Raw genomic sequence first — 13,226 nt, forward strand, 5'->3', positions numbered from 1 at the left:
AGATCAGCCGATGCCTAATGGGGATCCTGCTGCTGTATCATGCCCTGACCTTGAGCTCAGTGCACTAGGGTGATGTGGAGGCACTTCAGGGAGCCTGTGAGGAACAGGACCCTCTGTCGAATGAGAGGTGTCTCATTAGAATGGCTTGTAACTGCAGCTAGGTGGGTTCCTTTGAGTACCTGTCTCGGTGCCAGTGGGTCCAGCTGTGCCTCACACTGTGTCTGCCATGAGCAGGTGGTATGGTTGGTCTTGGCTCCAAGAAAGATACCTTTCAGATCTACCATGCTCAATAATGGCCATAGTGAAGAAAAAGTGAGACATTTCTCCCAGACCCTTAGAAGCTTCTGGAAATCCCGGTAGTTGGTGAAGTCCTGCCGGTGGCCAGGCGGTGTCTAACCCTTACACCATGTCTCTTTATTCCCTGGCCAGCATGCAACTGTGGCCGGCGCCTTTGTGAGGAGACGACGGGGAAGTGCCTCTGCCTTCCCCACACGGTCGGGCCCCAGTGTGAGGTGTGTGACCCGCATTCCTTCAGCTTCCACCCCCTGGCCGGCTGCGAAGGCTGCAACTGTTCCAGGAGGGGCGCCATTGGGGCGGCCACCCCGGAGTGTGACAGGGACCACGGGCAGTGCAGGTGAGCTCAGGTGGATTCGCCTGTTAGGGCCTGTTATAGGAAGATGTCATCCGCACGCTCCGGTCACCATTACTTCCCGTGTCTCACAGCTCCAAGGACTGCACTGTGTTCACCTCAGGGTGGAGCTCCCCACCGAATGGGCTGTGGCGTGTGGAGTAGCGGTCCCCTCGGACCTGGGGAGCCTGGGGAGGTGGATGGCCAGTCGCCTGAGGTCATACAGCCTTACCCATTCACTCCAGCGTTGTTCTCAGTGTGTCTCATATGTATGCATAATTAAGTTATCATTTCTTCCACTGTGTCACCTTGTGGTGAGCACTAGCCATTTGTATTTAGGTTTGGGCTCCAAATCTTCATTCTAGGGTAAGCGGGCAGGTTTGTTGAGGACAGTGCATGCATGACAAGGTCCAAAGCCCCCAGGCCTGCCACCCTGTCTCAGACAGGCAAGCTCGAAGCGGGGCTGGGGCCTCCACAGTGGGCCTTGGTTGGGGGTAGACAGGCAAAATAGGTAGGTATGCTCTAGAGAGCCTGACCTGAGAGTGGGGCTGCGTGGGGACTAACCGAGAGGTCCAGCGACTGATAAGAAACAGTGGCCGACGTCAGCTCCCGCAGACACTGCGTTGCTAAGAGGTTCTGCTCAGCAGGTTGAGCTCTCATTGGAAACTGGAGGCCAATGTCACCTGATTGCATGTCGTCAACCTGATCTCAGCAGGACTGGTGAATGGCCTCAAGGGATGAAGGCTAGATCCAGTCTCCTAGGAGCACAAGCTAGAAAGAGTGGAGCAGGAGGTTATGTGGCAGGAAGACTGAAGCAGAGCCACCACATTCCAGGCCTGTGTGACAGTGTGCAGGAGCAAGCAAGCGTAAGGGGCGTCACCCGCCCTATACTCCCACCCATGATGGGGAATGGATGGTTTGGAGTCCGTGCCTGTGATCTGGGTGTGACAGGCCAGACAGCGGCAGGGGCACGGTTGCTGCTGGTGGCAGGCATCCGTGACTGTAGTTCAAGAGCGGCTGTGTTAGTTTCCTGTAGCTGCTGTAACAAGTTGTCACAAATGGGATGACTTACAACAATAGACAGTTATTTTCTTATCGTCAGGCTAAGAGCCCAAAATCAAGGTGTTGACAGTGTCATGCCCTTTCTGAAGTCTCTGGGAGGGAATCTGTTCCAGGCCTTTCTCTTACCTTCTAGTGTTGCCAGCAGGTCTTGGAGTTGCTTGGCTTATAGATGCATGACTCCAGTCTCTGCTCTTCACATTTTCTGTGTTTTGCTCTTCACATTCTCCTCTGTGTATGTGTCTCTTATAAGGACACAGTCAAATTGCATTAGGGCCACCTTACTCCCGCATGACCTCATCTTAACTTGACTATGTCTGCAAATACCCTAGTTCCAAACTTCTCAGGTCCTGGCGATTAGAACTTGAACGCATCTTTTTGGGGGAGAAAATTCAACTGTCTATAGCAGCCTAAGGAAGGACCCTTGACCACACCTTTAATTGTTGCCCGGGTGCCTAACAGCTCCTTTGTGCTACAGGAAAGGAAGCTGAGTGACAGCCTGAGTCATGAAACATTCTGAGTCTTTAAAACCACAGGTGTGAGTCCCCCTTGAGTCAGCTCAGTTGCTCATTCTTCTCAAACCAGGAGCCTAAACTGAGTGTGATTTGTACAAAGAATTTGGAGGTGATATTCAGTGTTTTCTCACCACCATTAGTTAACATTACATTAGGTTCTGTTCCCTCCAGTGCTTAAGCTGTTCTCTGGAAGGAAGTCAGGCACTTAGTTCATTACCGAAGATGCTACATTGGGTGTCGAATGCGCCCATGGGCCTGTGAAAACGTCTGACTTATTTCCAGTTAATTACTGACGTAAGAAGACAATGGCACTTAGGGTGGAATCACAGACTTCCACCAGCACCTGTAGGAATGCAGGAATGCTAAAGAACAGAAGACACACTGTGCCCAGGAGAGGCTTATAGGCTTGTGGCTGGAGAAGGTGGAGAAGCAGGAAGCCAAAAGGACCTCTCGGCGCCGATCACGACCCAATGAACTTTATAGAAAGGAGAGAGAGAAGTAAAAGAGGTGTATGATCCTATGACTTCGTTACTGACCTAGATTTGCTTCTCCAGGGAAAATTGCCTCCATTCCCCCTCTTTCAACCCTTGGTCCAAAAAAGTAGCTGGACAAATGCCAGAATCATGTAGATTTGCTCTCACATGGCCATCACTACCTCATTTCAGCTGGGCTATTTGGTATTCCTTTCCACATCTCCTCTCCTGACCTCTTTATTTCATATAGCTGGCTTTTTTTCTTCTATTCTTTCATTGATGGGTGTTATTTTCCCTCTGGAGGCTAACAGCCCCACTACACTTTTCATCTTGTTCTTTTCTACCTCTCCCAAAGGCCTTCTTCCCTCAAATAGCAATTGTTGCACTGTTATTTTCTACTACTCCCTTACCACTGGCGTCTCCCTTTTTATGTTCCGTAGCTGCCAGTCTCCCTTTCTTGAAATACAGAACCCTCTTATAGACAGCAAACTGACAGCCAGTCATAAACATTTAACACCAGAGCTCCAGAGTATTTGTAAATAAAATGTGTGGCTCTCAATGGAAACATCCACAAGGATAGGGAAGATGGAATATTTCTCTCTATGAAGCCAAGACAGCAACACCAACAAGGTCTTCCATCTTGGTATGATAAGTGGTCATGGAAGAATTAGAACAACAGTTGAAAGACAGTTATCCAAGCCAGTCTGTTGCTGCTGAAACATTGTCTAAAACACACACAAATATCCTCAGATATCTCCTAGAACATCCACCAGACCAAAGGAAACCATAGAATTAGGACTGGCTTCAGAAAAGGAAATCGAGGGTGTTATAAAAAAGGCAAACAGATTGAATTAGGAATAGTTATTTTCATTTTAATATATTTGAAGGACAAATCAAAGGAAATAATTCAGTGTCTTTTTGTGGAATTGGTTTGTGTGAATCCTTCAGCATGAAGAGTATCTGACAAATAAGCAGGATGAACGAAAGGGGAGGTCTTAGCAGTAAAATCCTCTGCTCACTTGGAACACCTGGGTGGCTGAATTCAATCAAACGTCCAACTTCGGCTCAGGTCATGATCTCACAATGAGTGGGTTCGAGCCCCGTGTCGGGCTCTGTGCTGACAGCTTGGAGTCTGGAGCCTGCTTCGGACTCTGTGTCTCCCTCTCTCTCTGCCCCTCCCCTGCTCATGCTCTGTCTCTGTCTCTCTAAATAAACGTTAAAAAAAAATCCTCTGCTCACTCAAGAGGCATAGCAGGAATCTGGAGATAAAAAAAAGCCGAGAGAACAAGGTTTTGTCTGAACAGGATAAGCAATGCATGACCTAGAGGATGCGAAACTCAGGGAAGAGCAGGAGAGGAAGATAAACAAGGGTGTGCAGAATGGTTATCAGGGAGGGAGAGTGCTGGCCGAGGATAGAGCCCAGGATTCTGTAGTGGCCTCAATCACAGCTGTGTGAAGAAACTTTTAAAGTCCTAAATACTGAAAACATTATAGTTAAATTAAAACAAAACTTACTAAGCCACAAAATAAGTGTGTGGCAGACCAACAGAGTCCTGTTTTTCCATAATGACTACTTCGGCTTTTCTTTCGAAAGCTGAACATACAAGTAAAAAGTTTGGGGCTGGGGGGCACCTGGGTGGCTCAGTCAATTAAGCGTCCGACTTCGGCTCAGGTCGTGATCTCACAGTTCATGAGTTTGAGTCCTGCATCAGGCTCTGTGCTGACAGCTCAGAGCCTGGAGCCTGCTTCAGATTCTGTGCCTCCCTCTCTCTCTGCCCCTCCCCTGCTTGTGCTCAATCTCTCTCTCTCTCTCTCTCTCTCTCTCTCTGAAAATAAATGAATTAATTAATTAAAAAAAAGAGTCTGGGCCTGAGATGGAAGTTTGGGATTGGTTAGAGTAACTGAGGACCCCAAGGAGTAGGTGTGGCCACCCAGGAGGAAGCACCAGGTGTGGGTTCTGCAGGGGGTACCTTTGTTTCATTGTTGGAGGCAAAGGAACCAAGGAGATGGAGAAGCAGTTTTCAGGCAGGAGGCAGAGAGGAATTCTCTGTCTGAAAAAGGGAGAATTCTAAAAAGGGGTAACTGGTCAACAGAATAAATTGCTGCAAACAGAACCTCACACATGGTTTCTCAATCCTGCTGCCACAGAAAAAGGAAATGAAGAATACATTAAAAGTTGGAAAAATGCATTGAGGCACCATCTGTGATAGATAAATAGATTTACCATAATATTTTAGGTAGAAATTATAAGGGGTGTTTACAAAGTTTCACTAGCCAATGACAATTCAGTAGATTGAAAAATTCCTAACTCAGGACAAAGGCATACTGTGTAGTTCTGCCCAAGCCCAAGGAAACATCAACAGGAATGGGATCTCATTGGCCTGTATCACACCTAAACCAAGAGGTGAAATTGGTTCTCTTGACCTTACCAAAGAGACTGTAATAACCTGATGGGATGACATATCTCTCCATGATCAAAGTACATTTGTCATGAAAGGGCCCTTGACAGATAATGCAAGAAATACTTTCAGTTTATTATGACTATAAATTGCACAAATTGCTCATGGTAATTCCACTGTTTATGCTGAAAAAGCTCTGGATTACCCAAAGGATTATTTTTTTTAATATGAAATTTATTGTCAAGTTGGTTTCCATACAACACCCAGTGCTCATCCCAACAGGAGCCCTCCTCAGTGCCCATCACTCACTTTCCTCTCCCTCCCACCCCCCATCAACCCTCAGTTTATTCTCAGTTTTTAAGAGTCTCTTATGGTTTGCCTCCTTCCCTCTCTGTAACTTTTTTTCCCCCTTCCCCTCCCCTATGGTCTTCTGTTAAGTTTCTCAGGATCCACATAAGAGTGAAAACATATGGTATCTGTCTTTCTCTGTATGACTAATTTCACTTAGCATAACACTCTCCAGTTCCATCCATGTTGCTACAAAAGACCATATTTCATTCGTTCTCATTGCCAAGTAGTATTCCATTGTATATGTAAACCTCAACTTCTTTATCCATTCATCAGTTGATGGACATTTAGGCTCTTTCCATAATTTGGCTACCAAAGGATTATTTTTTTAGAAAATAATAGAGGGGCGCTTGGGTGGCTCAGTCAGTTAAGTGTCCAACTTTAGCTCAGGTCATGATCTCATGGTTCATGAGTTTGAGCCCCGCATTGGGCTCTGTGCTGAGAGCTCAGAGCCTAGAGCCTGCTTCAGATTCTGTGTCTCCCCCTCTCTCTGCCCCTCCCCTGCTCACACTCTGTGTGTCTGTCTCTCAAAAATAAATAAACATTAAAAATTGTTTTTTCTAAAAAGAAAACATTAGAGAAAAGAATGATCTTCTCCTCACCCCCAAACAAAATTTCCTGATGGAAATGAAGAATGTGTTTAGAGGAACCTAAAGTTCATGTGAAGGAAATGATCGAAGATGTCTGGAACTTGCAACAAAAAGTAAAAAACCTTTCTCAGTGATACAACAGACTGTCTTGGAGTTGTACAAATTATCACAGATCACAAAACTTAAACATTGGAATTTTCAAATTTTATTTCACTGTTTGTAGGTGTTCAAGTTTATCATACTAAAATAAAATGAAACTTACAAATATTAATCTACTTTAAAATAAGTTATAAGAATAATTGTAGCAATCCACAATACTCAATCTCTACTTAATTAAAACTGTTTAGGGGTGGCTGAGTGGCTCAGTTGGTTAAGGACCCGACTCTTGATTTTTGGCTCAGGTCATGATCTCCTGGTTCATGAGATTGAGCCCCACATCGGGCTCTGTGCTATCAGCAAGGAACCTGCTTGAGATTCTCTCTCTCCCTCTCTCTGTCTGTCCCTCCCCCACTCACACTCTTTTTCTCTTGCAAAAATAAATAAATAAATAAATAAATAAATAAACATTTTTTTAAAAAACTGGTGTAATTTTAGAGACAACTGAGAATAAATTAAGTTGGAACTGTAAAACTGAGCCCTTGACTCACCTTTGTCATTAGCTGACTAGAAGACTGAGCAAGTTACTCTGCCTCGCTGGGTTTGTTTCCTAATCCATTAAAAGTTTGGTAAAATTATCACTACCTTTCTACCTAAATGTAAAATCCTGTTCTAATTCCTCTTCAATCTCTGATTGTAACACAGAAAATATTTTAAAATTATGTTGTATAAATGCCAAAAAATCCATTCTTTTGGCCGACCCTACACTGAGTTCTTAAAGATGCTTCTGTTGATTAAGATTTTGTTTTTAGTAGCAATGCTAATTCAATCTAAGACCATGAAAAAAAACATTGCTTTTAATAATGGAAGATTATGTCATCAGATTCTGTGAACAGAGGAGCTAGAATGTCCTCAGAAGATTCTATCAATCACTGAAAGATACAAGAAGCTGCAAATCACTGCTTTAAAGAACTAGCATGATGCCGACCCCTTTCAGGCTATCTTGAGATCAATTAAAGGAGATGGCAGTCCACCTGGATGTTCAGTGAAGCCACCTGTACAAATTCGCCTTTTCAGAAGAGCAGGAGCAAAAGGAATACCTTTCTGGCGGGGGAGGGATCTCTATCTAGGCGAAGCCTCACAGATTTACCAAATGTTTGTGTTAGATGGAGAAGTAAAATACCAGAAAAGGTCACAGACTTGGCATTCTTGGAACAGAAGTGCTTCTAGCTAGGCAGAGTCCCATCGGCCCTGCCAACTCGGAGAAGCAATTCCTTTGATGCACTTCGTCAGTTCATAGGAATGGTAAATTCCAGGCAGCTTGGGGGGACACTGGGACACGGTGGCAAGCAGGGCGGATGAGTCTCCTACCATGGGGATGGAGCTCAGAGTTTTTACCTACATTTTCTGTCTTCCTACATCTTCTGTAACACCAGTGTCTTCCTCCATACCCTCTGAATGATCTGTGGCTGTGTCACTGGTTCACTATCCTGCTCCCCAGCCTGAGAGGATGCGTGGTGTGAGTTTGCACAAGGTTGCATGTGCCCTGGCACTCACCATTTGGGTGATCTGAGTCCGTCTCTTCTCTCTCTGCCTAATTTCCTCGTCTATAAATAGAGATGCTAGAGGCACCTACCTCGTGAAGTTCTTTAGAAGATTAACTATGCTGTGCAGAAACCCTTAGAACACTACCCGATGCACACTAGCCCCAGTAAGTATTAGCTATTATTATTGTTTGCCAAGTACTTGGCTGTCTGCCTTCTTCCCTCTATACTTTGTCCTCCTGAAAACCCACCCACTCTCCTGGCTCCTGCCACCCCTTCCTGGATGATTCCAGATCCAGAGCTTCAGTCCTGACCCTTGATGGCTAGCTTATCCTACCTTCATTGTACATCAGTTCAACCTGGGTTCTTTTATTGCTTAATTTAGGGGACCTCAGACAAGTCCCCTAAACTCTTAGAGCACCTGTCCCCTCACATGTATGATGAAGTGTTAGATTAGATGATCTTTTAGGGCCCTTACAACTCCCAAACTCTTCCAACTCTGATTCCATATCTGAAACCCCTGCCATTGTCCTGCCTTTCAAACCATTTCTGCCTTTGAAATTTTTTTTTAATCCTACTTACTGGTAGTGGTCTCTTCCCGTCCCCAAAGCCTGAAATCCCAGTATCATCTTAAAATCAACTCCTTTTCCCTATAGTCAATCAGTTGTCAACTTCTGGCAAGATATGTATTATCCCTTTTCTTTCCACGGCTCTCTGCTGCCACTTTGGTTAAGTTCTTTTACCCCCTCATATTTAAATGATAATGGTGGTCTCCTCATTGACCTTCCTTTTCCTGGTTTACTGAAGCACTCATTCATTCATTCATTCCTTTTTTGGCAGGGCGGGGAGGCTTAACTGAAAAGGAATATGCTAAGTACACAATTATCCTGGGATTTAAAAATCTATTTACCCCATAATTTTGTCACTAATACATAGAACTATTAATCTAGTCTACAAAACTTGAGGTAATGTGGATAAATGCATGTATGTTTATGATTTTATCTTCTTGGTATTTTTAACTCAGATGAAACATTTTTCTCAATTACTGTGATTTTTTTTTTTTTTGCCTTAAATTCTATTTTGTCAGATATCAGCATGTTTTATTGCTCAAACTCTATCTAGCACTGTCTCCAGTTTGGGTGCTGTGCCTCATGCAGAAGGTACATGTGCCTACTAATAAGAGGTCATGGTCTGACAGGGGAACCTGTACTAACCACTAGTGTGGCATGGTGAGGGCCATGTTGTGTGCAGGCTGCCTTGGGGACACATGGAACTGCCAGGTGCCGCTTTCATCACATCACTGCACAAGAACCTTTCTCAACAACCTGATAGGATGAAGACTGGCTTTCGTGGTAATATGGCCCCCACCTACCCTAACATAAGCCTTTTTTCAGTTTTCTTCTCCGACTTGGTTTTCTTACTTCCTCTAAACACTTTATATATGTTCAGTTTTCCAGGTATCCGTTCTCCTTCCCCCTCTTCTGTTACGCATATCCTTCAAGCGTTATGTGTTAAAAGCACAAACTTGGGACACACGGGTGGCTCAGTCGATTATGCGTCCAGCTCTCGATTTCAGCTCAGGTCATGATCTCACGGTTTGTGAGACTGAGCCCTGTGTCGGGGTCTGTGCTGGCCCGTGCGGAGCCTGCTTGGGATTCTCTTTCCCTCTCCCTCTACCCCTCCCCGCTCTCTCTCTCTTCCTCTCAAAAATAAACATCTTTATGAAAAAAAGCACAAACTCAAAGAAGGCATGAAGCCTTCTATGAGTCCGCAGAGATATCCTCATCATCTCATTGCCTAAATGAGATGCTTACCCATCCCATTTCTCACATGATTACCTCACTTTCTGCATCTCTGTGTCCTGTGTTCTCAGTGAAAATGTGCCAAGGTCAAGACCCACTTACTCTACTTTATCCCCTCCCTTCTGCATCCCCTAACACAGGAATATGTGTATAGAAAGCACTCAGTGATTATTGAATGAATTGATGACTGAATAAGGTAGACTTTGGATTCTAGATTACGACTGGGGTTGGTGTGAGTGTGATATTAAGAGACCCACTGTATTTAATGAGTAAAGGGTAGAGTTCACTCTAACACCTGATTTTCTAGCTGTTTGTGCAACACAGCAAGCACCCACACACGCGCAGATGTTATATAATAAGGTCTGGCTACAAGCCCATCGCCTTGGAGATGAATTCACTTGACCCGCACTCCCAGCGCCGCCAGTCTGCACCTCCAGGCAGCCTCCGCTGGAAATTTCTTGCCTTTGCAGGGAGGGCAGCTCCTTGGGTAGCAGAGCATCTCTCTGGAGAAATATGTCAAGGTCAGGCTGACTTGAGGTAGTTTTTAAGAGATGTTCAGCCAGACTTTCAAGAGGAAGTTTCCTTTTTATTCCCTGTTGTCATGGCACCACCAAAAAGTCATTTGGCTGCTTGTTTCTGCAAATGATTCATGTGTTCAGTGCTCAAGAATCCTGATATTATATTCTCCACGTTTTGGTTAACCCTTCCCTGTCGGTCCCATCTGGGGTCCTCAGGGTCAGCTCACAGGTCCCTGCTCTTCTCACTCTGCTTAGCTTTTTGCTTTTTCTCGTCCATTCTTATGCGTTCAGCTGCTGCTTGGGTGCGGAGTGAGGCCCAGAGCTGTACCTTACCTCACTGATGGGCCACAAGCCCTCAGCCCACCTCTCCTTGCCGCACATCATCTCACAGCATTCTGAAATAATTAGGCAAGGAATGATTTTGCTTCCGTTTCTCTTTGTCTCAACAGGCAGCTTCCACAGCTGCCCTCCCTGTAAAACACTCCAGGACCTTTTGTTCCCACTCAAGGGAAAATATAAAAAACAGGCTCCTGTCTGCCTGTCCTTGTCTTCAAGGCCCAGGTCCAGGTCATTTGCTCCAGGGGCCACCCTCAGCCTTGTCCACCAGTGGCGTTCAGCGTGTGAGGGGCTCGTTTGGCACCAGCATTCAATCAAGGCACCTGTAAGCCAGAAGCCCTGCACCTATGCTAAAAGAAGCATGGACTTTGGTTCGACAAGGTGCCCAGTTGGCAGTTTGTAACAATAGCACTGTCTTCGCACAGCATCCTTTTCCTCCTGGCCAGGTGAGAGGAGCAGAGCCTGCCCAGCCTAAGTCAGGCCATCTCCAAGATCCTCTTGTGATCAAAGTTGCCTCTTTCTGAGGAGTTTAGTAGGGGGGGAGGTGTCTGTACTGTCTTCTTTCCCATCTCCAGACCGCCAGAATCTTGTGCTCCACATCACTGCTCCCCCCCAGAAATAAGGAGTCATCTGGGACCAGTCTTTTTTTTTTTAACTTTTTTTTTTTTTTTTTTTTTTTTTTTTTTTGCTGGAGTGTCTGATTGCATTTAGTCTGAGTCACAAGAAGAGAGCAGGTGTTATCAATCAGGGCCTAGGAACCCTCTTATAGTGAATGCAAACTTGTGTGTTGGAAAGAGAGAGAATGAAAGAAAGGGAAAAAAGAAAGGGAGGCAGGTAGGAAGGAAGGAAGGGAGAGAGAGGGAATGAAAGAATGAAAGGAAGAAAAAAAGGAAAAGGAAAGAAGAAGCGAGGGAGGAAGGAAGAGAGAAAGAAAGGGAAGGAAGGGAGGAAGGAAGGAAGGAAGGAAGAAACAAGAAAAGAAGGAAGGAAGTCTGTGAGTGGCCCATAACTTACCCAGCTTTGAAGAGGAGTCTCTGACTCCCGCAGTTTCTGTCCACCGCACTGGAGTGAGGACTTGAAGCAGAGTGTTGACACTTTCTACCTACATTGCTATAGGTGTGATTTGGAATATTTGCTAACTTATGGAAAGAATTTCTGCAGGTGTAAGGTAGGGAGGAAGACCAGGGGGATGGGGCTGGGAAGAACCGCAGTGACATCTGACCTGCCAGCAGCCCTTGCAGGTAAAATGAATTTGTCTTTTTAGGTGTGCTAAGTGGGATAACGTAGGGACTCCCATTTGCTCCCCTTAGCCAATGCCATAGCAAGAATAATGGGAGCAAATTCTTACGTGTGTGCACAGTACTGTTCTAAGGCTTTTCCATATATTGTTTTATTTTATTCTCACAATAATCCTACGAAGTAGATATTGTGATCTCTGTGTTTACAGATAAGTAAACTCAGCTGTAAAAAGGTTACTTTGCTCAAGGTTCTATATCCAGTAAGTAGCCAGGTTGGGATTCAAGTCTGGGCTGCGTGGTCCCGAGTTTGTGTTCATCACACACAACATTCTGTACTTGATTATAAGCAGGTATTTGCCAAAGGCAAACTTTCTGGGACAGAAAGTTAGATTTCTCTTTTTCAGGATGGTCCCTGGGGTAAGATATTTTAATAGGTTTTGTTAGCACCTTAGTGGTAAAATACTTCGTGTCAGATTATACTCCCAATGTTATGATATGAAGCACATTTTCTAGTACTTTCTTTAGACCCACAAAGAAAAGATCAGCGTGTGGATCCCACCAGACGTCAGCCATGGAGCTCAGTGATGGAGCTGGCACCCACTCCCTCTCCCTCTCTTCACTCCGCGGGGTGCCGGGCTTCTCAGTTCTGCTGGCAGCTCACTGCTCTTCTCACTCCGTCTTCTTCTGTGCCTCCCCCTCCATTCTTTGCCTCAAGTGCACAGACGTGTGGATGGCACCCCGCTCCCCACAGAGCCTTCTTCGGAGCCCAGGCACAGGGGCCGCTGCCCACTCCAGCATCCACTCGGGAGCCCAGTCTGGATGACTGGGGGTCTTCCTTGCCTTCCCGCCTACTCTCCCCTCATTCAGAACATTACAGGCCCCAGCAGCCTCACCCCAAAACAGCTTAGAACCCATCTCTTCTCTCCATCCCAAATGCCTTTGCCCTAGTTGAGCCCCTTCTCCCTCTTGACTCCGCAGCCTGCTGCAGAATTGGTCATCTTGACTCCATCCACACACACATCCAACCACGCTCTTTCCTACTTAAAACTTTTCTAGATGGCGATTCCTTGTCCAAGAGCTTGCCGTGGTGCCTCATCTATCTCCACAGGGGTCCTGGGAGGCAGCAGCTAGCGTTTCCTCTTTCACAGATGAGAAAATGGGGCCTTAGAAAATTATTAAGATATTGTATCTGCTGGGTGTCAGAGCTGGGATCAGTGCTCCAGCCAGACTGCCTTTGGTGCACAGGGCTCAGCCACTGCACTCCACCGGACAGCGTCACAGAAGCCAGCACTTCTGTCCCCGTGAACTGCCTCCTGCCTCCCTCTTCAGCTCATGGGTTAACTTTCTCCACTCATACGTGTGCTCCCTGCACACACCAGGCTGTTCTTCTCTGTTCTTTCTGTCTGGAACACCCACCTCCACTCCTACCCCACGACATTTGCCCTTTTAGGTTCAGCTCACACATCACCTCCCTCCGGGACCCTGGGTCAGAGCTGCTCCCCCAACCCCTGCTGAGACCCCATGTGCATGTTGTCCACATTTCTGCCCTGCCACGTAGGCTCGGGGGCTGTGTCTGTCCTTGCACCCCCAGAGTCCAGCACGAGCCAGACCCAGGGGTGACATCCAGGATGGTCCTCCTGACTGCTTTGTGGAAGTGCCTTTTCTCTGCTGCTTTCCATT

At 46.0% G+C, this 13,226-nt stretch overlaps 1 protein-coding gene across 2 annotated transcripts in view; it reads left to right on the forward strand.

The window, feature by feature from the left end:
• The window catches only part of LAMA3 (laminin subunit alpha 3), a 272,359-nt gene that overhangs the window by 167,641 nt on the left and 91,492 nt on the right, over positions 1-13,226 (forward strand). For both annotated transcript variants that reach the window (XM_019465535.2, XM_019465536.2), the window contains exon 32: positions 430-634. In XM_019465535.2, the coding sequence (XP_019321080.2) occupies positions 430-634 (205 nt within the window). The remainder of the gene's footprint in view (positions 1-429; positions 635-13,226) is intronic.

The sequence above is a fragment of the Panthera pardus genome, unplaced genomic scaffold (genome assembly GCF_024362965.1).
Source record: "Panthera pardus isolate Hobbes unplaced genomic scaffold, ASM2436296v1 HiC_scaffold_15, whole genome shotgun sequence".
NCBI classification, from domain to species: domain Eukaryota; kingdom Metazoa; phylum Chordata; class Mammalia; order Carnivora; family Felidae; genus Panthera; species Panthera pardus.